Consider the following 27,285-nt stretch of genomic DNA (forward strand, 5'->3'; position numbering starts at 1 on the left):
CTTAACTTTATAGTCCCTAGGGGCTTCCCGCCTTTTGGGGCAGACCCTGTACCTGGTTCCAAGTGATTGGACTTCGTTCCAATCGCTTGGTTCGATTTCTCCAATACTGGAGTGGTTCCCTGATGGATGGGCGGTCTTAAGGTGTCCGTTAACCTCTGGCGCCGAGGAGTCTGGCTTGGCCTTGTTTATCCCAAATGTTTTGATTGTTCCCGGGGATCGCTCATTAGTATGTAGATGGCTGCTACATTATTATGCAGATGGCTGCTTGTATCGATGCTGTCTGGGCTTTTGCGGAGTTTAATACACAGTAAAACTTGCACCTGCTAGTTTCTGCCTGTGTTGGCTGAATTTCCCTTCAGTCTTTGCTGTCCTCCAATATAGGTCGGGAGTTGGCCAAACCAGGTGGCTACAAAGCCACGAAATGTTGTGAGCCATGTTGGGTGGCCATTTTACTGCAGGAAGTTAAATCCCCCCCCACCTCCCCCCAACTGAATGACCTGGAACCATGTACGTTTTCATTTCCAGCAGGGTAGTGATTCAGAACTGAAGCCCTCGACTGCATTCATGTAAATCTAAACGGTGGGTGACAATTTGAATTGTGAAGAATGCTACAGTAATATGGAGTTCTTCCTAGCACATCTTCTGCCTGGCGAGAGCATGTTGCGCTTAGCCGCATTTGTATTGTCATTACTGCTGGTGATGGCAGTCATGGAAATAATGAGCTTATCAATTAAGAATGCCACATAAAGATAGCACTATTAAGTGTGGGGGGTGTGGGTTTCTGTTATTTTAAGCTTAAAAAGAATGACTCTTGATTTCAATCAGTCTTGTATTCTGTCGAGGGATGTTTTAAAATTTAGGACCATTTGTGCTTCTGTTTTTCAGATCTGGGTGAATGAAACAACAAAGTTAGTCTATTTCCAAGCCACAAAAGACACTCCATTGGAACATCACCTCTATGTGGTGAATTATGAATTTCCAGAGGAAATAGTTCAACTAACAAAGGCTGGCTTCTCTCATAGCTGCTCAGTGAGCCAGGTGAGTAAATTCACTGGAATTCAGGAAAGTAGTGAAGGAAATGAAAAGTAATTAAGAGCTTAGTCGGTGAGTTGCAAGAGAAGGTGACCTGTTATCAGCCATCTCGATACAATTCCTTCGCCGCCTTCAGTTTTGTTTTACAGGTTTTAAAGCACAACCTGCCTAACCACTTCCTGAACTATTTACTCTTTTCAGCTTTGGGACTTCTAGGTTTCTATTCAAGAAAAGTAACTGTAGTTTTCATAATCCATTTTCTATTTAACATTCGTAGCTCAATCCACTTTTATTCGTTAATTTCTGACAAGTTGAATAATTAGATTCACTGGCATGGTTTCAAAGATATGGGGGCTCCAGGTTCAATATGTGTTCCATAGATCAGCTGCCCTGCTGCAAAAGTGGCATGACCATTTCCTCAAGGAAACCCGGGCTGGCAGTGGCGCAGGATCAGGTTTTGCAGATTTTGCCTCTTGAAAATAAAATTCCAGGAGTTGAATTAGTTTAAAAGAAAAGCGGCTTCCTTGTGCTCTCCAATCCCATTGTCTGAAATTTCCCAGTGTTTTCTTAGGAAATTGGGATCTGGAACTGTGTAGGACCTGGAGAAGGGCAGCATGGTAGCATAGTGGTTAGCACAGTTGCTTCACCGTTCCAGGGTCCCAGGTTCGATTCCCGGCTTGGGTCACTGTCTGTGCGGAGTCTGCGTGTTCTCCCCGTGTTTGTGTGGGTTTCCTCCGGGTGCTCCGGTTTCCTCCCACAGTCCAAAGATGTGCAGGTTAGGTGGATTGGCTATGCTAAATTGCCCTTAGTGTCCTAAAAGGGTTAGGTGGGGTTACGGGGATAGGGTGGAGATATGGGCTTAGGGAGGGTGCTCTTTCAAAGGGCCGTTGCAGACTCGATGGGCCGAATGGCTTCCTTCTGCACTGCAAATTCTATGAAGCCCATTCAGCCCTATGAGCCTGTTTCAATATTCAGTTAGGTTTTGGCCGATCTGTATCTTAATTCTATCTATTCACCTTGACTAAGTAACTCTTGATTATCTTATTTAACAAAAATCATGTTTTCAAATTTTCAATTGACTCCAGTCTCAGCAGTTTTGAGGGTGATTTGCATTACCCTATGTGTGAAGAGCGCTTCCTGATATCATCCCTTAATGGTCTAACTCCATCTGCCCTGTCAAATCCTTAATCATAAATATCATTGTTACTTTTATATTCAAAAGAATGCAAAGCTGGTCTATGCAACCTGTCCTCGTAATTGAACTGTTTTAGCCCCAGTATCATTCTTATGATTTTCTTTGCATACATGCTCATGGCTGATGTGTCCTTCCTGAGGTGTGGTGCCCAGAACTGAATGCATTAATCTAGATGTGGTCTAATCTGATTTTTATATTACAGTGAAAGTCTGTTTATTTGTGCCACACACATGAGCATGTCCTGCACTGCATGTCAAAAATGTCAACTCCCTAACACAACACAATTAGCCAACACAGACTAACAGAAGTTCAAGTTACCCATTTTCTGGTTGTGCAGCCCATAAGTAATTGCAATTTTGTGTATAAAGCCTACTTGCCATTTATCAACTGTTCCCTCTGTAAAACATGCTTCTAATGATTCAGTAAATGATGAAAATATATAGTCAAGACACTTCAGTAAGTGAGATTCCCAGCCTCCAATGAATGCAGACTGTGGGGAATTGATGGTAATATTTAGGTTAAGGGCATATTTTGGTAAAATATGAAAAAAACAGAAACTTGAATAAATATTTATGGAAAATGCTATTTTCCAACTGGTGCTGAAACTATGACCCTGAATTAAAAGTCTCATTATCTACCAACTGAGCGACTTGGGCTTTGCAGGAACAGCAAGGAGGCCATTCAGCCCATCGTGTTTGCATCAAATTTCCAAAGGGGCAATTTGCCTAGTGCCAACCCTGCACATTCTTCCTTTTCAGATAATCTAAATTCCCTCTTGAATGCCTCAATTGAATCTGGCACCACTAAAAGCCGTGGCACTGCATTCCAGATCCCAGTCACTTACTCTGAAATTTCTCCTCGTTTCTTCATTGTTGCTTTGGTCAATTACCTTAAATCTGTGCCCTCTCTCTGATTATTTCCTTTTTGAAGTTCTACGCCGCTGTGCAAAGCCTGGTCTCGCTCTAAGTCACCCCTCTTACAGAGGCGGCGTTCACATAAAATCTCATTGGGATCGAGGTCCCAACACAGATTAGGAACTGGGATGAATAATCAGGTTACAAGGATACTACAGTGAAATTGATCCTGATTGAGCATATTCCAAACTCCTGCCACCAACTGGAAAGGCATCAGAAGCAGTTTACATGTGGCAGAAGCAGTGTGAGCTAAGTGCACACGCACATTGTTCCTGATGTTTTTCCAGTCAGTGGCGGAAGTTACATTGATAAAATTTCCACCTCTTCGTATTCCAACCTCTTAAGATAAATGCCAACATTTCATTAACCTCTTTGATTTATTTTGTATCTTTCCATCAGCGTGTAGTGATTTCTGTACTTGGACCCTGAAATCTCTGCTCCTCCACACTTTTTAGCTTCTCTCCATTTAGAAAATGCTCTGATCTATTTTTCTTGGGTCTGAAGTGAATGATGCTCACTTTCCCAGATTGGTCAAAACTGACAAATTAAGTGTTTGAAATCTGTCCGTTTGCAACTTCATGGTATTTATTGTGTTCAGTGTTGTTTGAAAGCTTGTACCCTCTATTCCTTCATCCAAGTCACTTATAACTTGACACAAAGCTGAGGTCTGGGGTGGATTCCTAGGGGACATCACTAGTTTCATTCTGACAATTTCAGTACCTTATTCAGTCTCCTACCTCCTAACTATTTCTCTATTCAAGCTTAATAAATTGTCTCTAATTCCATGCCTGTTTGATGGTCGGCGCAGACATGAAGGGCCAAAGAGATTCTTTTGGCAGTGTATGACTTTATCTTTCTGAACTACTGAGTTATGCAATCTCTCACGTTTATCTAGTTTTACATGCCAAAGCGGACAAGATTACATTTCCCTACATTATACTTCATCTGCCAAATTTTTGCCAACTCACTAAACCTATCTATGTCCCTTTGCATACTCTACTTCCTCTTAACTTACTTTACTTCCTCTTATCTTACTTTCCTCCCTACCTTGGTGTGATCCACAAATTCAGATTCTATAGATTTGGCACCTTCATCAAAGCCATTTATAGAGATTGAGTTTTGAGGCCCCAGCACTGATCCCTTTACCACCCCACTAGTTACAGCCTGTCAACCAGAAAAATATCCAATTATCCCTTGTGAGTGCCTCCTGTTAGTTAACCAATCCCTTTGTCCATGCTAATATAGTACCAAGCATTCTTGTGCAGCAAACTTTGATGTGGCACATTATCAAATGCCTTTTGGAAACCTAACTATATACATCCACCTTCCTTGTTATCTGCTCAATAATAATCTTTATTGTCACAAGTAGGCTTACATTAACACTACAATGAAGTTACTGCGAAAAGCCCCTAGTCGCCACATTCCGGCGCCTGTTCGGGTACACGGAGGGAGAATTCAGAATGTCCAATTTACCTAACAACGGGACTTTTGGGAGGAAACCGGAGGAAACCCATGCAGACACAGGGAGAACGTACGTACTCCGCACAGACAGTGACCCAAGCCGGGAATCGAACCTGGGACCCTGGCGCTGTGAAGCAACAGCGCTAACCACTGTGCTACCGTGTCGCCCACAAAGAACTCTAATAAATTAGTTGATTCCCCTTTCACAAAAACAGCATTTGGACAAAATATGAGCTGAGAAGGGACACATCCTACATTTCTAATAGCAACCTTTCATGTGGCACATTATCAAATGCTTTTTGGAAATCTAACCATACACATCCATCTTCCTTGTTATCTGCTCAAAAAAACTCTAATAAATTAGTTGCACATGATTCCATTTTCACAAAAACAACATTTGGACAAATATAAACTGAGAAGAGACCGCCAGAAGGCATATAACAAGCTTCACATAAGACTTATTACTGGCTCATATTGTGACTGAGATGAGGAGTAGCAGGAGGTTGTCGAACAAGAGGAAACTGGATGCTAGTTTAGTTGGATGGGAGAAGAGTAAAGATGAGCACTCAAACGTAGAAGCTTCTTTTGTTTGGAAACTTAACTGTCCACCTACTTCTGGGAATCTGCAGTACTGTTAACTGATTATTGGATCTGCAAAGATTTCACTTGTGTAAAATCACAACTTAATATGATAGAGTGCCTGAGCTTGTACCTTTTCACAGCATAGGAATTTAATGATTTTCTAAAACAGTAATGCACCGTCTCTTAAATTTTCCTCAGAACTTTGACATGTTCATCAGCCATTACAGTAATGTCAGCACCCCCCCCTGTGTCCATATATATAAACTGACAGGTTCTGAAGAACACCACTTGCACAAAAAGCCAGAATTCTGTGCCAGCATGATGGAAGCTGCAGGTGAGTAGCCTGATGAAATTGCCATTGCATTGAATAAGTCAATACTTCCTATGGGTTAATATGCAGCCAACCTTTCAATGTCTCGGTTGATAAAGGCAGAGATCAGTGTTATCAATGGCCAAGTAAGAGCCTGACGAACTTCACACCAGCAAGAAACTAATGCAGGAGAAAATTTGAAAAGAAATTTACGATTGTATGATATTTTGTTTTTTAAGAATCTAGTGCAATGGGGAGTTCGTTGCAGACATGTTTTCAGTCTTCAAAATTTGTTGGTTAATAAAATGGATAGTTTTTAATCAGGTACCAATTACTCTGTGCTTGAGAGTGAAGACAGAAAAACTAGGAATTTATGCACATGCCATCCACTGGTAGAAAAGTAATACTACCGCGAATATTCGGAACATATTTACTGTGGTTTAGTCCCTCATCCTGCAAAGGAAAGTTCATGATCTGGTGCATGTGCCTGCTTGGGAATTGCTGCAAGAAATTTAAATGAGCGCTTTATCCTTGTGTTCTGTTTAGAAACCAACATTATTCACTAATTTTGCAAGTCAATATTTCTCAAGAATAGTATATGAATTTTAAATTTATTTTGTGATATGAACACTGTTAGATGCCTGTTCTATGTTCCCTCTTGGTTGGTTGCGTAGGTGCCACTCAGAATGTACAAACTATATATTCCCAACAAGTGCAATATGTTGTCCCTATAATTAGGTGCCACCATCAATGCCCTAAAATCAGTGAATTAATTGCTGATGTGTTAACTAACTTGCACTGTTGGTGCTATCTTTTCAACTATGATCATAATTCTGCATTGTCTCCACTGATTTAAGTTGAGAAAATACCCAACAGTCAGGTTAATTGAAACCAGCTTAATGCTGAATTACGGCAATCCTGGCTGGAGACTGAGAAGTCATTTTGTTATTCTGCCCTTTATTATGGTTCAGCTAACTCCTCTTTGAATTGTGGATTTGTCAATTGAGGACAGAATTGGCCTCGGCTATAATGGTCTTAATATTTCTACAACTTAGTGGTATTTACTGTGTGCGGAACACACCCAAAAGTAGTTGCCGTAGAGATATGCTAGTGTGTAGTTGGTACCCATAGGAGTGTGTCCCAATAAAAATCGAAGCCCTGAGAAAGCTGAAGTGTAGGTTTAATAAATAATGAGAGCAGTGACTGCAGCCATTAAGCAAAATTAACTGATGATGAGGTTCAAAAGAAACAACTAAAGACTGTATGTTTCTTGATCAGCCACAGGGTGGAGTTTCACCATAGAATACGAAGTCTTGCATTCTGTTGCTCATAATAGGGTGGCTTTGATGGGAAACCATGGCATCCAGAACAGATGTGTCCAGACTAGGGCTAGTGGTCAAAACCAAAGCAACTTAGTCCTATTTGTGTTCGCTCTTACTGCTTTGTCCTGCTTGAATTAGGGGGGGCTGGGCTTTGCACAAGGTTCTTTTTGACATTCATGTTTATTAAATCATGTCAAAATCAATGCATCAAAATTATGTTCAAATCTGCAAATTAAAATTCTTACAGATTAATGGTAATAATTCAAGTATTTAGTGTGGCAGTAAAGCACTTGCATTTCAGCTTCACGCAGTCTAAATATGATGATGAACAATTTAACATAAATAATCATAGAGTGCATCTGGCTGGGCTCTTGCCCTCTTCCCTCTGAAAATAATGACTGTCGCTTGGTGCCGACCTACATGCCAGCTGCTCTACATATCAAACTCAGCTGAAGATTCAACATGTATAAAGCTAACCGATGAGTGTTGGTAGACCATATAAATTTTTTTTTTTTTTGTCAATCCATGCTTGAATGCCAGTTCAGGGAACTGGCCTATGATTAAGGACAAGAACCCTGTCCAATTTCCAAGTGTAGGGGCATTGAGATCAGTTTTGGAGTCCTAACAATCCCAATAGCTGAGGTCAGCTAGTTCAGCAACGAGTCAGGATCAGAGTGTTGCCCTGCGGCCACACTTTATGCACTATCTTTTAGGTCTCTGAACAAATTACAGTTGAGCTTTGAACAATGCTAATGTCATGAGATGCAGTATAAATTGGGCAAAAGTTTGATAAACTGAATCCTTGTCACTTTGTAGAGTAAGTTTTAACTTTTCTGCCTTATCTTCAACAGGTTGTCCCCCTGATTATGTGCCACCTGAAATTTTCAACTTCTCTAGTAAATCTGGTTTCAAGCTGTACGGCATGTTATATAAACCTCACAGCCTGCAACCAGCTCGCAAGCACCCCACTATTCTCTTTGTTTATGGAGGGCCACAGGTAAGGCTACCAGGAGATATCTTGTTTTAATTAGTGTTTGGGTTGGTTATTTTTCAATTAAACAGCCAGAAAGTTTAAGTGCAGGAGGAAGTTGAAGAAGTCCGAATATAATATTGATGTTCCTGAAGCTAATTTCAATCAATTTTTTTTCTGTCTTTGCATTCCTGCCGCAGCCTGTACTTTATTGCCTATCCTTAACTGCCTTTGAGAAGCTGTTGCTTTGAATGGCTGTGTGCTTTGTGGTGAACATAGTCCCATTGTATTATGTTGCGAATTCCAGGGTTTTACTGGCTAAGTTGAAAGAACAGTGATACATTTCCAAGTTGGGTTAGCGTGTGAATTAATTTTTAAAATCTGAACTATACCTATAAAGGATGGTGTCTCGTGTCTATTGCCAATTAGCGGCACGTGATTTTCTATTTGGGATGTTGGTGGGGGGGGTGATCTCTTTATGGTTGGGAAGCTCCAAGACTACATACCTGCAGCAGAGATTCATTACCAAACCAACGGCAAATCTGAGTGAATAAGACAGGTGCACAGTATTCTGCACTTTTGACTGTCAGCTATAACCTTAGTGAGCCAGACTGGGTAGGCTGGGAACTTGTCATCTTACCTTGCATCAGACAATCCCACAAACCAGTGCCCTAATAACACGGAGTAGGCTCAGCTGAACAAGCAGCAAGAAAGTTATTTTCGAATGGTAAGGCATGCGATGTTCGCTCAATGTAGGAGTACCTCTGCACAAAGCTGGGCTTCTAAACACCAGCTCTGCTGACCTACATCTCTGTGATTTGAACTTGTGTAAGGGAGAGTTGTGGAATGGGGAGTGTACATACTGCATACCTGACAGCAGCAAAAGCAAAATACCACGGATGTTGGATATCTGAAATAAAAACAGAAAATGCTGGATACAATAAGCATTTCTGGCAGCATCTGTGTTGAAAGAAACAGTTCATTGCGCTGAAATTTGTTTTTCTCTCCAAGGATGCTGCCAGACCTGCTGAGTATTTAATGCATTTTCCGTTTTTTCTATCTGGTTTGATGACTTTTAATTCTGAAAGTAGATTTCTCTGCCGGTCAACACCAATAGAACTAAAGAGGGATCCTGTCATCGTTATTTTTGTTTTGCACTTTACCTTCCGGTTTTCCTTTTTACTTTTTAAATTCCGCAGAACTTTTTAAGCATGCTAGAACTGTGCGTGTAGGCAGCCAGCATTGGAGAGCTCTCTACAAGATGAGCCCTTCGTTCCAAGTGCCTTGCTGCATAGCCCAACATTACCCTGTGAAGTTGTCTGTTTACATCAAATTATCAGCAAGTTTTCCACTCTGGAATTGTTCTGCATTGATGGTACATATATCGCAAACACTTAGGAGGAGGAACTTTAGCAAGTGGCTGTAAATAGCACTAGCACATGGCTGTAAATAGCATTTATAGTGTTAGTGGAAGGAAACCAAACCCAATCCAATGTATGCAAATTTTAACAAGTCCCCAGTTTCGTTGAGCACTGGGGTAGCCATCACGGGTGCAGAATGGCTTGCCGTTCTGCAGTGATTAGGTTTGCTCATCTACTCCTTTATCCTCATGTTATGATTTCCCCATCAAATCACCCAATTTATTCCTCCTGGTGTGTGGCCTCCATCCTAGATCGCTGAAATCTAAGGTGCTAAGGCTTGTATCCTTCACAACTGGTACAGCCATTTGTAACTAGATCGTGTTGGACCACATATTATTGGGCTTCTCTCCTTTAACAAAATAGCCCACTACTCTGTCATCAGCCTGGAAAACCACAAATAATCCTGGCTTTTTATCTATTAGAAGACATCTCTTAAGCTTAATTTCACCCACCCTGTTGCAGCCCTCAGTGGCATAAGAGTTGAAGAACAGAGGGCATAGAGTTATGCTAATTAGCTAAAGAACTAGAGGCAAAATTAGGGAAACATTATTTTGCAGCAAACTATGATTCTGAATGCATTGTTGGAAAGAAAAGAGCGAGGAGATTTATTAAGTTTTGAAGGGATCTGGGTAAATACTACAATAGGAAAAGTATGCATGGGTGTAGGGGGAAGAGCAGGGGAATGGGACGAATTGTGTTGCTGTTTCAAGAAAAATTGTTTTTGCGAAGCAACTGCAAGCAATGCAGTAGAGGCCCTTTTGAGTTCTGCTTCGTATATTAAGCATGATTAGTTGTGCTGAAACGTGAAATAACATGGTTTTGGAAGACTTGGAGTGGAACTGTCCCATTACATCCTACTTAATGGTGTCTCTGCACGTTTAGTTCTTCAAATATTTCAAAATATTAGCATCCTTGTGGGATACTTCAACCTATCTTGTTTCCACCCAGTGTCTACCTATCAATACTAAGGGCATGGAAGTGAATTATAGAATCTCTCTTAGATAAGATTGTGTAATATCAGAGGCCAGAGGTCAAACCTGGGATGTTTTCTTGTCTGAATTGAGCAAGATGACCATCGTGTATTTACAGTCTTTACTTTTGATGTAGCCTGTTCTCCTTTTTAATAGAATCGTGGAATCACTACAGTGCAGGCGGAGGCCAATTGGCCCATCGAGTATGCACTGACTCTCTGAAAGAGCACCCTACCCTGGTCCCTGGCGCTGTGAGGCAGCAGTGCTAAAGATTGTACACATTTGTTTACATTTCTAATCTGTTATTTTCTCTTTCTCAGTCCATGTAACAATTTTGACCAAACAGGTGGGGTGCGCGTCAAGTGGGGTGTTGCCAAGACGAGTATAGTCAATTTCCATGGACCTTTCTCGCTGTAGTTTCTTACCCGTCCCACCTGCAAACCAATTGCTGTTGAGCAAATGGTGAAAAGACAACGATCATGGAGCTTGCCACTTTGTGACTTAACCCATCATAAAGCTAGTGAGATAGGCTGGCTATGGCGTAAATACAGCAGTGTACCAGCAAACGGGCATGCACATTTTGTACACGCACAAAGGTTAGTCTGCTGCACCTGCTCCTGGCGCATACTGAGGAACGCATTATGAAATTGCACATTTTCTGCCTGTAATCTTGTCCATACAAAATGAGAAGTAAATCCCAGGTCGGAATTGTGGAGCTATGCAGAATGTGATCCTGACTTGTCATTGTACCCTGAAGGTGGCAAGGCAGGTCGATAGAGTGGTCAAGGAGGCATACAGCATGCTTGCCTTCATCGGACGGGATATTGAGTACAAGAGTCGGCAGGTCATCTTACAGTTGTATAGGACATTGGTTAGGCCACATTTGGAATACTGCATGCAGTTCTGGTCGCCACATTACCAGAAGGATGTGGGTGCTTTAGCGAGGGTGTAGAGGAGGTTCACCTGGTATGGAGGGTGCTAGCTATGAAGAAAGGTTGAGTAGATTAGGATTGTTTTTGTTGGAAAGGTGGAGGTTGATGGGGGACCTGATTGAGGTCTACAAAATTATGAGAGGTATGAACAAGGTGGATAGCAACAAGCTTTTTCCAAGAGTGGGGGTGTCAATTACAAGGGGGCACGATTTCAAGGTGAGAGGGGGAAAGTTTAAGGGAGATGTGCGTCAAAAGTTTTTTACGCAGAGGGTGGTGGGTGCCTGGAACGCTTTGCCAGCGGAGGTGGTAGAGGCGGGCACGATAGCATCATTTAAGATGCATCTAGACAGATATATGAACGGGCGGGGAACAGAGGGAAGTAGATCCTCGGAAAATAGAAGACGGGTTTAGATAAAGGATCTGGATCGGCGCAGGCTGGGAGGGCCGAAGGGCCTGTTCCTGTGCTGTAATTTTTCTTTGTTCTTAGTATCAGGAGCTGTGGAATTTCTACCCAGAAATGCAACAAATATAAAAGCAAATGAAAGTGATTAATAATGCATTGCCACTTAACTTAAAATTTCATTAAAGGGGATGTCTGTTTATTGGCCCTCAATGTTGAAATTTAAATCTTAAATCTAGTGGTCAAAGTCTGCCTGTACGGTTATTATTTTTAAATCCGTACTGCCATGAACCCAGTTGCTATTGTCCCTCTGGATGCCACTGGTGAAAGCACAAAAGATTTTAATTTCCTGTCCATGACATTTTTTTTAAATGGGCTGGTGATTGTTAAATTAGTTTAGACAGAAATTTAGCACAAACATATTAACTAGCGTACAGAGAATTAAACTTCACGTTAATAAGAGCATAAGAACAAGGAGGAGAAGTAGGCCATCTGGCCCCACGAGCCTGCTCCGCCATTCAATAAGATCATGGCTGATCTTTTTGTGGACTCAGCGCACTTACCCGCCCGCTCACCGTAACCTTTTATTCCTTTTTTGTTCAAAAGTCTATCTACCTTTGCCGTAAAAACATTTAACGAGGTAGCCTCAACTGCTTCACTGGGAAGGGAGCTCCACAAATTCACGACCCTTTGTGTGGAGAAGCTCCTCAATTCAGTCCTAAATCTGCTCCCCCTTGCTTTGTGGCTATGCCCCCTAGATCGAGTTTCACCCGCCAGTGGAAACAACCTCCCTGCTTCTATCATATCTATTCCCTTCATAATTTTATATGCTTCTATAAGATCCCCCTCATCATTCTAAATTCCAATGAGTACAGTCCCAGTCTACTGAGTCTCTCCACATAAACTAATCCTATCGACTCTGGAATCTCCTCTGCACATCCTCCAGTGCCAGTACATCCTTTCTCAAGTAAGAACTTCCTCTACCCTGAGACTGTATGAAACACCATTGTAACAGCTTGGCAAATGTGCTCATTCCTCCTTTTCCTGCCTCCCAACCCCTTTTTTAAAAAAATATATATTTATTAAAGTTTTTTTTAACACAATTTTTCTCCCTTACAAACAATAACCCCCCCCCCGCGTAACAAAATAACAAGAAATCGCACTGAGCAAGATCTGTACACGGCAGAATGGTATATTTACATAGCTTTGTACACTGGCTCTCTCCCGCACGTGCCAGTTTCCCCAACCCTTCATGTTATCTCTTGCTCATCCACCCCCCCAAGCAATCCCCCCCCCCCCCCCCCCCCCCCACCACCCCCCACCCCCCCGGGTTGCTGCTGCTGCTGACCGACCTTCCTCTAACGCTCCGCGAGATAGTCTAGGAACGGTTGCCACTGCCTGTAGAACCCCTGCGCAGACCCTCTCAAGGCGAACTTAATCCTCTCCAGCTTTATGAACCCAGCCATGTCGTTTATCCAGGCCTCCACGCTAGGGGGCTTCGCCTCCTCTCCAGAACCCCTCCAGTGCCGGGCATGACCAAAGCATATGGACATGGTTCGCCGGGCTCCCTGAGCACCTTCCACATCTGTCCTCTACCCCAAAGAACCTACTCAACCTCGCCCCCGTCAAGTGTGATCTGTGGACCACCTTAAATTGTATCAGGCTGAGCCTGGCATACGAGGAGGAGGAATTAACCCCACCTAGGGCATCAGCCCACAGACCTTCCTCAATCTCCTCCCCCAGCTCCTCCTCCCATTTACCCTTCAGCTCCTCTACCAGCGCTTCCCCCTCTTCTTTCATCTCCTGGTATATTGCCGACACCTTGCCCTCCCCGACCCATACACCCGAGATCACCCTATCTTGAATTTCTTGTACCGGGAGCAACGGGAATTCCATCACCTGTCGCCTCACAAACGCCCTCACCTGCATACATCTAAAAGCATTTCCCGGGGGTATCTCAAACTTCTCCTCCAGTGCCCCTAGGCTCGCAAACGTCCTGTCAATGGACAGGTCCCCCATTCTCCTAATCCCCGCCCGATGCCAGCTCTGGAACCCCCCGTCCATCCTCACCGGGACAAACCGGTGGTTACCCCTGATCGGGGACCACACCGAGGCTCCCGTTGCACCCCTGTGCCGTCTCCACTGACCCCAGATCCTTAGCGTTGCCGGCACCACCGGACTCGTGGTGTACCTTGTCGGCGAGAGCGGCAGCGGTGCCGTCACCAACGCCCCCAGGCTCGTTCCTTTACAGGACGCCATCTCCATCCTCTTCCATGCTGCCCCCTCTCCCTCCATCACCCACTTGCGGATCATCGCCACATTTGCTGCCCAGTAGTAGCTCCCTAGGTTTGGCAGCGCCAACCCACCTCGGTCCCTACTTCGTTCCAGGAACCCTCTCCTTGCCCTCGGGGTAATATTCGCTAACACAAACCCCATTATACTCCTACCTACTCTCTTGAAAAAGGCCTTGGTGATCACGATGGGAAGGCACTGAAACACAAACAGAAACCTAGGGAGGACCACCATTTTGACCGACTGCACTCTACCCGCCAGCGAGAGCGGTAACATGTCCCATCTTTTGAAGTCCTCCTCCATTTACTCCACCAACCTCGTCAGATTCAGTTTATGTAGGGCCCCCCAACTCCTGGCTATCTGGATCCCCAGATACCGAAAGCTCCCCTCCGCCCTCCTCAGCGGTAGGTCCCCTATCCCTCTTTCTTGGTCCCCTGCCTGTAATACAAAGAGCTCACTCTTCCCTACATTGAGCTTATAGCCCGAAAACTCCCCAAACTCCCTTAGAGTCTGCATGACCTCCACCATCCCCTCCATTTGATCCGCCACGTACAACAACAGGTCATCTGCATATAGCGACACCCGATGCTCTTCTCCCCCTCGGACCACCCCCCCCTCCATTTATTAGACTCCCTCAATGACATGGCCAAGGGTTCGATCGCCAATGCAAACAACAGGGGGGACAGGGGGCATCCCTGCCTCGTTCCTCGGTACAGCCGAAAGTACTCCGACCTCCACCGGTTCGTCACTACACTCGCCACTGGGGCTCTGTAAAGGAGCTTAACCCAACTGATAAACCCTACCCCGAACCCAAACCTACGCAGCACCTCCCAGAGGTACTCCCACTCTACTCGGTCAAAGGCCTTCTCCGCGTCCATAGCTATCTCCGCCTCTCCCTCCTCCGATGGCATCATTATCATGTTTAAGCGCCGCCGCACATTAGTGTTTAATTGCCTGCCCTTTACGAATCCCGTCTGGTCCTCGTGGATCACCCCCGGGTCACAGTCCTAGATCCTCGTGGCCAGCACTTTTGCCAACAACTTAGCATCCACATTGAGGAGCAAGATCGGCCTGTACGATCCACATTACAATGGGTCCTTGTCCCGCTTTAGGATCAAAGAAATTGGTGTTTCCGACATTGTCGGGGGCAGGGTCGCCTCCTCTCTTACCTCATTAAAGATCCTCATTAGTAGCGGGGCCAACAGGTCTACGTACTTCCTGTAGAACTCCACCGGGAACCCGTCCGGTCCCAGGGCCTTCCCCGCCTGCATACTCCCCAAACCCTTGCTCAGCTCCTCCAACCCAATTGCTGCCCCCAAACCAGCCACCTCTTGCTCCTCCACCCTCGGGAATCTCAGTTGGTCTAGGAATCGTCTCATCCCCTCTTTCCCCGCTGGGGGCTGGGATCTGTACAGCTCTTCATAGAAGGCCTTGAATACCTCATTTATTTTTGTCGCACTCCGAACCGTGGCTCCCCTTCCATCTTTGACTCCCCCTATTTCCCTCGCTGCCGTCCTCTTACGGAGCTGGTGTGCCAGCATCCGACTAGCCTTTTCCCCATACTCTTCGGTCGCCCCCTGCGCCTTCCTCCACTGTGCCTCCGCCTTCCCTGTGGTCAACAGGTCAAACTCCATCTGGAGCCGTCGTCTTTCCCCAAGTAATCTCTCCTCCGGGGCCTCTGCGTATCTCCTGTCCACTCTCAAAATCTCCCCCACTAACCTCTCCATTTCCATGCCCTCTGTCTTCTCCCTATGAGCCCTGATGGAGACGCCTCCCATACCACCCCCACCCGCACCTCCCCGTTGTCGTTGGCCTCCAAGTACCTTTCGATACACCCCCTCACCTTTCCACACGTCACCTCATCTGCCAGCAGTCTCACATCCAGCCGCCACAGCGGGCGTTGGTCCCTCTCCTCTCCCAGCCCCAGTTCCACCCAGTGCGGGGCGTGATCCGAAACGGCTATGGCCGAATACTCCATCCCCTCCACCCGCGGGATGAGCGCCCTGCCCAGAACAAAAAAATCTATCCGGGAGTAGGCCTTGTGCACATGGGAGAAGAAAGAAAATTCCCTGGCCTGCGGTCTTGCAAACCTCCATGGGTCTACTCCCCCCATCTGATCCATAAACCCCCTAAGCACCTTGGCCGCCGCCAGCCTCTTTCCAGTCCTTGATCTGGAGCGGTCCAGTGCTGGGTCCAACACTGTATTGAAGTCCCCTCCCATTATCAGGCCTTCTACCTCCAGGTCCGGAATGCGCCCCAACATGCGCTTCATGAATCCAGCATCATCCCAGTTCGGGGCATATACATTTACCAACACCACCCACGTCCCTTGCAACCTACCACTCACCATCACATATCTCCCTCCATTATCCACTACGATAGTCTTGGCCTCAAATGACACCCGCTTTCCCACCAATATTGCCCCCCCTCTATTCTTCGCGTCCAGTCCCGAGTGGAATACCTGTCCTACCCATCCCTTTCTTAACCTGACCTAGTCCGCCACCTTCAGATGTGTCTCTTGGAGCATAACCACGTCTGCCTTCAGTCCCTTTAAGTGCGCGAACACTCGAGCCCTCTTCACTGGCCCTTTCAGGCCCCTCGCGTTCCACGTTATCAGCCGGATTGGAGGCCCCCCCCCCCCCCCCCGCCAACTAGCCATCTCCTTTTCTGGGCCAGTCCCATGTCCGCGTCTCCCTCACCCTCCAGTCCCACAGTCGGGGGACCCCCGTCCCGACCACCTCTTCTGTGTCCCATTCCCTTTCGGCTAGTGCAGCAGCAACCCTTTTTCCTCTCTCCCCCCCCCCCCCCCCCCCCCCCCCCCGCTAGACCCCTGTCTAGCTTTTTTGCTCCCCCCATATCACTCCCGTAAGTCAGCTGACACCTGCTGACCCCGGCTTCCCTTTGACCTCCCCGTGTGGGAGTCTCCCAATCAATATGCGTTCCTTCGTTCCCCTTCCCGCCTTTCTTCCCGCGCGCGGGAAAAAACCCCGTGCTTTCCAAAGCCTGCCCCGCCCCCTCTGGCGCAGCTCCTGTCACGGCCTTGTCTCTCTCCCCCAGCCCATGTAACATTTCCTGCGTGTGATTGACCCCCTATATACAACAACCATCACACATCAAACCTCAAACATCCCCCCCACCCTCCCAAACCCTCAGTTAGAGTCCAACTTTTCGGTTTGTATGAAGGTCCACGCCTCTTCAGGCGTTTCGAAGTAATAGTGTTGGTCCTTGTATGTGACCCACAGTCGTGCTGGCTGCAGCATTCCGAATTTCACTCCTTTCCGGTGCAACACCGCTTTGGCCCGGTTGAAACCCGCTCTCCGCTTTGCAACCTCCGTGCTCCAGTCCGGGTACATTCAGATCTCTGCATTGTCCCACTTACTGCTCCGCTCCTTCTTGGCCCATTTCAGGACCCCCTCTCTGTCCGTGAACCGGTGAAATCTCACCACCATAGCCCTCGGCGGCTCATTTGCCTTAGGCTTCCTCGCCAGCATCCGGTGTGCCCCGTCCAGCTCCAGCGACCTCTAAGGGGCCTCTGCGCCCATCATCGCCCCGATCATCGTGCCCGCGTATGCCACGGCATCGGCCCCCTCCACTCCTTCTGGGAGAGCCAGGATCCGCAGATTCTTTCTCCTCGACCTGTTCTCCAGGTCTTCAAGTCTTCCCGCCCACCTCTTGTGTAGCGCCTCGTGCTGCTCCACTCTCACCGCCAGGCCCAAGAGCCCGTCCTCATTCTCACTGACTCTTTTCTGTACCTCCTGGATCTTTACCTCGTGGGCCTTCTGGGTTGTCCCTAGTCCTTCAATTACCGGCAGCATAGGCGCCAGCATCTCCTTGCGCAGCTCCTCGAAGCAGCGCTTGATGAACTCCTGCAGCTCCGGCCCGCACTCCGCTTTGTCCCCGGCCGCCGCCATTTTGATTTTTTTCCCTCTCCTCCCGCTGCTCCAATGCCGCTTTTTTGGCCGTTGCACTTCTGGTCCGGTCCATAAAAGTTGGAGGGGGACCTGTCTCTTCCCTTCCCCACGGGTTGTCTTCGGAAAAATTCCATTGGGGCTCCTCCAATGAGCCCGAAAGTCCGTAATAGCGGGAGCTGCCGAATCATGCGGCTTAGCTCCGCATAGCCGCAACCGGAAGTCGCCTCCCAACCCCTTAAAGACACAAGCACAATTATTGATTTTGGAAAGATTGAGGTTCACTGTGCAATTTTATGGGTTCATTTCAGTGGGACTTTAAATTCCCATCGGGCATTGCACAACTGTAGTTGGAAAATACCATGGGGAGATCTCCAAATCCCTCCAAAAATGGGGTTGACTTGTACGCTAAATATAAAAGCGAACTGCTGGCGTGCGTGTGGGTGGTTGCCATCTTTGTCATTCGTCCTATGGGGTTTGCTCTGTGTGGGAATCTAAATGCCTGAGCATCTTTGCACCACTACCCATGTTGCCTGCTTGATCCTTTGCACCAAGTTATAAGATAATCATCCATTTGTGGGTTAAAATTGAGACAAATGACTAATGCAAGTATATAGCGTGTCATGGCTGAAAATGGGTGGGGGGTCGACTAATGTGCTTAGTATATGCAAAAAGATGATATTTATGTCTGGAAAGTTGAAGTCATCTTATATGCCACGATTTACGGTATTTGCACTTAAGTTTGTTAAATTGACTATAAATGTGTAATCACAGCCAGTAAAACACTTCTCTGAAAGTACAAAGTTGCATCATTTGTGTACTAGCCATTTAAAGTTCTGCAGGGTTAAAACATCTCAACTAAATTGTATTCTCCACTTGTTAGGCAGAGGTACTTTGGGTCCTATTGTACCTGTTCAGGAATTCTCAGTAGACTTTTCATTCATAGTAATTATAATTAATCCCTGTTTGGCGTTCACATCCACACTTTTAAGTGGGTTACTGTAAAGCTGTCCAAGTTAAGAATCTAAGGCTCCATATATGAAGCTGTTTGAGACAGCTTTGGTGAAACTCTTGCAGTTTCTAATAACATCTTCACTCACCTGGCTACCAAGGGCATTGACTGTAAAATTTGTTTCCTTGTTCATGTAGGTCCAGCTGGTGAGCAACTCGTTCAAGGGAATAAAGTACCTGAGGCTGAATACACTGGCATCTCTTGGTTATGCAGTGGTGGTGATCGATGGCAGGGGGTCCTGTCAGCGAGGTCTTTTGTTCGAAGGTGCCCTCAAAAACAAAATGGTATTTTCCCTTTTACCACAGTGGTTTTAAATTGGCATTTAATTAAACATGTCTATACCCACCATGTTCTTGCAGTCTGAAGAACTCTACATATTAAGAAGTATATTTAACTTATTTCCCTTCTTTAGTAAGGCATGAATAGTGCCACTGGGGTGTAGATTCTATTGACACTGGTTGCTCATGTGTGATCCTTAAATGTTATCAATACTAGGTTAATGAATCCTAGAAGTCAGCCTATGTTTTACATTTGTGTGGACCAGTGCTAAACAGCGCCCTGGCAATGTCTCCCAGGCACAGCCATTTGTTCCCAGGCCTCGGGAGAATCCCAAACATATTTAGAGGTGTCTAATGGCTCACTTAAAATCGTGATGTCTCGTGATTGCGTTAGGTCTCGCAAGGCATTCCAAGCGCCGCAGCCTCTCGTGAGATTTAACGACCTTGTTGCGTGGAGTGGACTCGATGGGCCGAATGGCCTTGCTTCCGCTCCTATGTCTTATGGTCACAGAGTCAGGCGCAACGAGGCCATTAGATCATGCCCATATTGTTTTCTTAGTTATTTGCTGCAGTAAAAGTTTTAAAACAGGAAATTTGCCATATTATTCTTCCAACTAGTAACTGGAAGTTCAAGTCTCTTTAAAAGCTAGCAGTGTCTACAGAGCTCAGAACAGTTGAGAAAGTCAAGGAAGTGCAAATAGTCTTCAGCCCATCCAGCTTGTACATCTAGTAATCAAACTCCCCTAGCTTCACGTTCAAGGAACATCTTGAACTCACCTAATCATAAAATGGAAATAGAAGTGAAGGAGATGATTCGACCCATCGGGTTTAACCTTGCAGAGTTCCAAGGTCCTAACCCCTCAGGGCAGGTAATTCTAAGCATTCACCACCCTCTTGAGTAACATTTTTTTGAGGTCTGCTTTGAATTAATGGTTCACTTATTCAGGTTTATAGCTTTGATCCCACATGCCTGATTTTAATTCTGGAATGATGTATTTAAAATTTTCTTCTGAATGTTGCTGTCAAATTGTAAGTCAACTGATGTGACTTTGCTAAATAAATGTTTTGGTGAACTATGTTCTGTTCAGTTGAACCAAACTGTTCACCTTGTTCTTAGAACTTCAACTGGTTTCCTGTCTCCTCAATGTCTCATAAGCCCCTGCACCATTTTCTACCTAAGGTGACCTGCACCCAGCTCTGTGCTAATGCTCTTAAACTATGCAGTCTAAGTGACTGCTTTATTTTTACTCTAACTGTGGAACACAATAATTACTGAAGCCGTACATCTATATTTTCTCCCACCCTCACAGGGCCAGGTAGAGATCGAAGATCAGGTGGAAGGGCTGCAGTGGGTCGCAGAGAAGTACGGCTTCATTGATCTAAACAGAGTTGCCATCCATGGTTGGTCATATGGAGGTTTTCTCTCCCTCATGGGTTTGATTCACAAGCCCAAAGTCTTCAAGGTAATAAAAGCACCAATTAAATAAATTTGGTTGAATTATGTTTAAAAACCTTCAATATGCTTATTTAAAAGCACAATAAAATGATAGCTGGGACCAGAGTTGTGGAGTACATTGCTCATGTTTGTGGTGCTGTGCAGCTAAACTAAATCATGGAATCCGAAGTGAAATGGCATTTAATCACTTCAAAATTTGCTCATAGGTAATGGATCCCTTTTATTAGCAGGTGATTTCGATCTCTTGGTTTAGATTCATTTTAAATGAAGTTTAAAAAAAATTCAATTGTTTTGTCCTTTAAAGGCAAATCAGAACAAATATAAGGAAGTAATTTCAAATGTTACACTTGTTTGGTAAGATGAGCTGTGAACATTTGAGTCCCTAGGGCATGTGAAATGTGAAGTCGATTAGGGAGAGTAGTGGGACAGTTTTTATTCTGTGGAGTTATGACAGTGCTGGTGCTGTAATGTTCTGTATTATGGAGTGGAGGAATGAAACTCTGCTGAGTTCTTTATGAACTCTAGTACCTTCAGTCCAGCTTCTGCCATGATCAGAACATAGCATTTGTATCATCCTGCTCCACCCTCTCTCTTCCATCATCTCTCCAGTTCTCTAGCGCCATGGAGCAACCTTTAAGTGGTTCTACTGTTAGGTTTTCCAACAAAACCAGCAAAACTTCAGTAGTTTCTGACCAGATTCCTTTGTGGAACTCTCTTTGTTTTTCTAATTCTCCGTGATTATTCTTGCCATCTTCCGACAAACTTCAATTGTCCAAAAGTCATTTATACATGTTTACCACTGAGTTCTATTCACTCATCACCATCATACTGACCTACATTGGCTCTTGATCTTCCAATTGATTAACTTTTCTATCATTTTCTCCTTTATCTCCCTCATGGCCTCTGTACAGCTGCCACTTCCTCCTGCCTTAGTTCCCCATCTTCATTATAGTCCTCTGATTGTCAACTTTTGTTTATATATCACCTCCCTCCCTCATCCCATCGGCAGCCTTGCTTTTCCTAAACCCCTCAGCCTTGACTTTTCTCCATACTTTTTGTTTAAGTCTTAAAATCCATTCCTTGACAAAGAATTTCTAACTCTACCAATACAGTTTTGAATTTGTTACTTTATGAATAATAAAAATATCTTGGGATGTTATGTACATAAAAAATGCTACATAAATACCAATGGCTGTAGACTGGTAGTAGGTTGTCTGCTTGCTTTTCTCTCCATCTTTCAGCTGCAATGCTAACCCAAGGCGCTGGATGCTTGCTGAAGTGTATGTAAAGAATCTCACACCACAAATTTGAAGAGGAGCAAGGGAGTTATCGCCAGTATTTTGGCTAATAATGTTGCTAACTTTGCCTTAGTTCAATTGCTCTGTTTTATTACCTTTGCTCTTGAGTCGCCAGGTATCTTAATGATACCGCCACGTGGTTCAAGTCCGAGTAATGATCAATAATCCAACACACCGATTAGTAAGATTTAAATCAAAGCACATTTATTATACACAGTAATCGCTACTCATGCACAAATTCTACGTCTAAGCTACTTCTACAACTAACAGGCCTATACTTAACTTGGAACTGGCCCACCAGGTCAGGGAAACAAATGGCCTTTTGTTCGGGTTCTGAGCCTGTGGGATTCAAAATTGGTCCAGGTTGGTAGCTAGGAGTGCCTATCTCGTAGTGAGAGTTGAAGTAAGACTTACAGGTTCGATCAGCTGCTGAAGCGTGAAGAGCTGGAGAAGAGAGCGACTTGAACTTGGGGCTCAATTCTTATAGTTCCCAGGGGCTTCCCGCCTTTCGGGGCGGACCCTGTACCTGGTCCCAAGTGATTGGACTTTGTCCCAATCGCTTGGTTTGATTTTCTCCAATGATGGAGCGGTCTTGAGGTGCTCGTTCACCTCCTTTTGTGTAGGCTTCTGCTGGCGCCGAAGAATCTGGTTTTGCTTTATGTGTCTAAATGTTGCTTATTGTTCCTGGGGATTGCTCATTAGTATGCAGATGGCTGTTGTTTTGTTATACTGATGGTTGCTGGTATCGATAGTGTCTGGCCTTTCCAGAGGTAAATACACAGCCAACCTGCAGCTGCTCATTTATGTCCTGTTGGCTGACTTTCCCATCAGCCTTTGCCATTCGCCATTTTGAATCGGGAGTTGGCCATTTTAAGTGGCTACATTCCCTCCTTGTGATCCTAACGCGAAGCGGGAAGGATCACATAACTATGTTGCTTTCCATTCCCTGACCTGGAGGGGACACTTCCTTCATGGCCTCTGCACTGACCATAGCTATGCAAAGAAATTTTAACTGACAATTCTAAGGGCGCTATGTCAAACAGGGACATGCATTACAAAACAATAAACTGGGAACCTCTAACTATTCTTAATACACTACACTCACTTAAACATTTCATTATCCTAACTTCCTCAACCATACAACAAAATCATAGCAGTTTATACACAGTCTTCCTGGCTTGGCAGTCAAGCTCAGGATCGTACAATTTGCTCATGAACAGTTCTTTACATTTCTTTATTTACAATAAAACGCAAGTGAATGCTCTTTATTATAGATCGCGGGGGTCGGGGGTCTGGTTGTATCCGAAAATAGGGGATCTGATCCTATATACCGGGGTTCGAGCGCGGCAGGCTCTCCTTCTCCATTTCCTTCGACGCATAGTCTGCACGATGCAGCAGAGTATCGCTATGACTAGTAAAGTTTCTATTACATAGGACAGAGAGTATCAGGTTATAAACCTAGCACACCAAGATGATGTGGTGTCGCTGGTGACTGGGCTCTGGGTACTGCGGGGAAGTGAAACATTAACGGCTGGGGGGGCTTGAAGTCATGGAGTTCGCGTTCACGCGCAACCAAATGTCCATTAGTATGATGCTGATCCACGTGGAAGAACTCCTCATGGCTCTTCCGTTTCTTTTCTTCTCCAGTCCTGGAGCTTCTGGAGTTCTGTGGAAACGAGCATAGTGTCTGTAACTATCTTTGTTTAACATCCCGTACGATAGTCTGTCTGTCCTTTAGTGCCAATTACTCCCTTTATAATTGGTCACGATGTGTGACTCCCTCATTTTTTGTTTCAAAACCCAAATTTTAGGACAAGACACACTTTCCAAATAATGAACCCGTGCTGATTTACCATCCAAATGTTCCAGGATGCAAATAGCATATGGTCGGTAACCGAAGGGTTACCTGAAACAAAACACAACTTTTTGAACTAAAATTACCGAAATGAGGTGCGTATGCGCCGCGACGGGTAAGAGTTGGATGGAGGCCCCGGGTAGGACGGCTACCAATGCCGTGTCTCTCCTACCCGAGTGTAGCTGACCAGAAGGGGAGTTCCCAGGCAGGGCGGGTACCAAGCCGTTTCTCCACTGTCTTAGCAACCGACAAGAACAGGCAAGAAATGTAGTCATCATGGTGGGGATGCCGTAGTGGTTCTTTCCTTCGAACCAGAAGGGCAGTTACGAACGGGCGTCTGGTACCTTAAAAGGTCTGCAGACAAACTAGTTCCGCTGAACTAGTGTCTGGCAATAGTGAGTCTCTGTGGGTAAGTCCTCAGGTTTCAGCCGAAAAGGCGTGGGGCCGTGAAAACATTTTTTTTTTCCTGTCTGGCATACAAACAACATAAAACATGCTGCAGGTTCCATCAGAAAGGACACCACTTCTCCCAAGCAGTTCCTTTAAAACATCATCTGGACACCTCAGTTCTGGGTTGCGAACAGGGTCGCAAAGGGGTTCTCTGTTTGCGAGTCAGACCCAAGGTCGTCATCTTCTCCCGGGTGCCAAACTCTTGAGTGTATCAGGGCTGAAAGGGCTGCATGGTGCGCGGTGGGGTCGCTCTCATCGTTGCGGACGAGTCGGAACGAGTTATCTCGGTGCCAATAGTTGGTGTCTAGCTGTGTGGGGACAAAATCGGGGTCGTCAGTGTAGTTCGGTGGTCGGTGGTAGGGTTTGTTTAGGAAAGTGATCATGAAGGGATCACTTGAATCGTAGTCGGAATCGCTGGGTGTGGGGCCTGTTGCATGGGGATAGTAGGGAGGCGTGCTGTGGCTATCGTCCGAGTCACCGTCGCTGTCTCTGCTGCTGCAGTCGGTGGGCGTCCTGGGGCGGAGTGTATATTTAGGGGGTGGAGTCGAAGTCGAGTCCGTGGCTGGGCTGGATGTGTTGGGGATGGTAGGGTTACGTTGGCTGTGGGCGGGGCGTGGTGTGCTGCATCGAGCATGACGTGGTGTGCTGCATCGAGCATGACGTGGTGTGCGTGATTCGACTGTGTTCCATATGCCTTCAGCTGGTTTATATGGAACCACGCAGTCTTACCGTTGGGATATTTTATTTCATACACGGAAGGGCTTGCTTTGTCCGCAATGGAGTACGGACCTGAGTATTTTGGTGACAGGAATGTGCTGGGGTTATACACAGAGAGCATAACTTGCTGTCCTATACTGTACTCGGTTGCATGCACTGTCTTGTCGAAACAAGCCTTGCTCTGTTTCTTTCTGGTGCCCAATTTTACTGCGGCTGCTAGCTGAGCCTTTTTAACATTATTCACTAATTGCTCTACTGCTTTCTCGTGTGTGAGGGCCGTCACTTCAGGGCTGGTCAAGTCTAAACCTAATAGGGGCAGCACCGTGGCGCAGTGGGTTAGCCCTGCTGCCTCACGGCGCCGCGGTCCCAGGTTCAATCCCGGCTCTGGGTCACTGTCCGTGTGAAGTTTGCACATTCTCCCCGTGTTTGCGTGGGTTCCACCCCCACAACCCAAAAATGTGCAGGGTAGGTGAATTGGCCACTCTAAATTGTCCCTTAATTAGAAAAATAATAATTGGGTATTCTAAATTTATATATTTTTTTTAAAAGTCTAAACCTAATAAATATTCTGTGCCTTTCATGGGGCGTCCGGTCATGAGAGTGTGTGGGGTGTAACCTGTGGAAGTAGAAATTGTATTATGCAGAAACATCAGCGCGTAAGGGAGGACTGAGTCCCAAGTGGTGTTGTTCTGCTGGACCATTTTTCTGAGTGTGGATTTTAGGGTCCGATTCATGCGCTCCATGATACCACTCGACTGTGGGTGGTATGCTATGTGGAATTTTTGGGTGATGCCAAATATCGTGAGGACATTCTGCATGACGCGTCCCGTAAAATGGGAACCTTGGTCGGATTCAATGCTGCGGGGGAGTCCCCATCTTGTAAAGATGTGGTGGGTCAAAATCTTGGCTGTGGTTTTTGCAGTGTTTGTGCGGGCTGGGAATGCTTCCACCCATTTTGTAAATGTGTCAATTACCACAAGTACATATTTATAGCCATTCCTGCAAGGGGGCAATGGTCCTATAAAATCAATCTGGAGGTTAGTCCAGGGTCCATTAACGGGTCGGGTGTGGCTGAGTTGAGCCTTTTTGGCATATCTGTCCGGATTATTCCGGGCACAGATAAGACTATTCTCGATGTAGTGATTTACATCATCCTTTAAATTCGGCCACCAACAAAACTGCTTGAGATGGGTAGTGGGATCGATTCCCTGCTGTCCATGACCGTCATGGAACAAACCAATCAGTTGATTCCTGTCCTGTTCAGGAACCACATAAAGGGTGTCTTTTAACACCACACCGCCATGTGTGGTCAGTGCATTTTTAATCCTCTCATAGGGAGCTGGATATTTTCCTTTTACAACCTCCCTGAGATTGCTGTCCTGCTTCTGGGCCTCCACTAGATCCTCGATCTTTGTCTGTGAGACCTGAACTGCACTCACTGGTGCGCTTTCGGGGGGTGTCCAAAAATGTCCATGCCTGGAACCTGCTTTAGCCAGTGCGTCGGCTTTCACATTTCCAGGGGTGGAGGAGCGATGGTAACTGCGAACTTTGATTATCCCAAAAGTCCTGTCTGGGCTCTCTGTAAAATATGACGGAGCAATGGGGCTGACGGGAGGGGTTTTCCGTCTGCGGAAACAAATCCTCTGCTTTCCACGGGCAGGAATTCCATGAGGCTGTTGCAGACATAAAGGCTATCTGAGTATACGTCTGCTGGGCTGGGGAAGGAATCTGGGTGTTCCACTATATACGCGATGGCCACGAGCTCTGCTGCCTGCGCGCCTAAGTGGCCTGGAAGTTTTAACGATATTTCCTCAAGGGTGCGTCCCTGCGCGTCCTCGACATGGATACCCCAACCTGTTATGCGCTTCCCATCCAAGACTGTGGAAGATCCATCCACATAGATCTTTATGGGCTCACACGTGTCTGTGTGCTGGGGGCTCCGGATTGAACTACCTATCTTTCTGGGGGGTGTTTTCGCAATAAGGGGCCTGTGTTGTGGTGTGGAGAGATAATTTCGCATTCATGGGGGGTTCCGAGGTACTGTAAGTTGTCGGCTAAAAAGGTGTGCGTCTTTGTCCGCTTCACACTGATGTCCCGTCCTTGCAAGAGAAGGGTCCATCTCGCTGCTCTAATCTGGCTTACTGTACCGTCCTTGAGTCGTCCGTCCAGTAAAAGCTGGGTGGGGGTGTGTTCGGTGAGAATTGTGATGGGGTTCAGTCCGGTAATATATGAAAAATATTACACCGCCCAAAATACTGCGAGCAGGTGCCTCTCACAGGCTGAAAATCCCTGCTCCACAGCATCTAAATTTCTGGAGGCGTAAGCTATGGGTCTTAACTGGTCGTGCCGTTCCTGGAGGAGCACGGCCGAAAGGGTGCGTGCGGTCTGTGCTTGCTACCTCTATCGCATAGGGGGAAAGCGGGTCTGGAACTTGTAGTGCTGGAGCTGCTATGAGTGCTCTTTTCAATGAGTCCACAGCATCCGTATGCTGCGGAAGCCATTCCCAGGG

The 27,285-nt window shown here is 45.9% G+C and overlaps 1 protein-coding gene across 9 annotated transcripts in view; it reads left to right on the forward strand.

The window, feature by feature from the left end:
- Positions 1-27,285, forward strand: part of dpp9 (dipeptidyl-peptidase 9) — a 127,632-nt gene that overhangs the window by 91,114 nt on the left and 9,233 nt on the right. For all 9 annotated transcript variants that reach the window (XM_072482779.1, XM_072482776.1, XM_072482783.1 and 6 more), the window contains 5 exons: positions 886-1,038; positions 5,383-5,518; positions 7,668-7,813; positions 18,860-19,006; positions 20,311-20,463. In XM_072482779.1, coding sequence (XP_072338880.1) covers positions 886-1,038; positions 5,383-5,518; positions 7,668-7,813; positions 18,860-19,006; positions 20,311-20,463 — 735 coding nt within the window. The remainder of the gene's footprint in view (positions 1-885; positions 1,039-5,382; positions 5,519-7,667; positions 7,814-18,859; positions 19,007-20,310; positions 20,464-27,285) is intronic.

Source organism: Scyliorhinus torazame, chromosome 18 (assembly GCF_047496885.1).
Source record: "Scyliorhinus torazame isolate Kashiwa2021f chromosome 18, sScyTor2.1, whole genome shotgun sequence".
Lineage (NCBI taxonomy): Eukaryota > Metazoa > Chordata > Chondrichthyes > Carcharhiniformes > Scyliorhinidae > Scyliorhinus > Scyliorhinus torazame.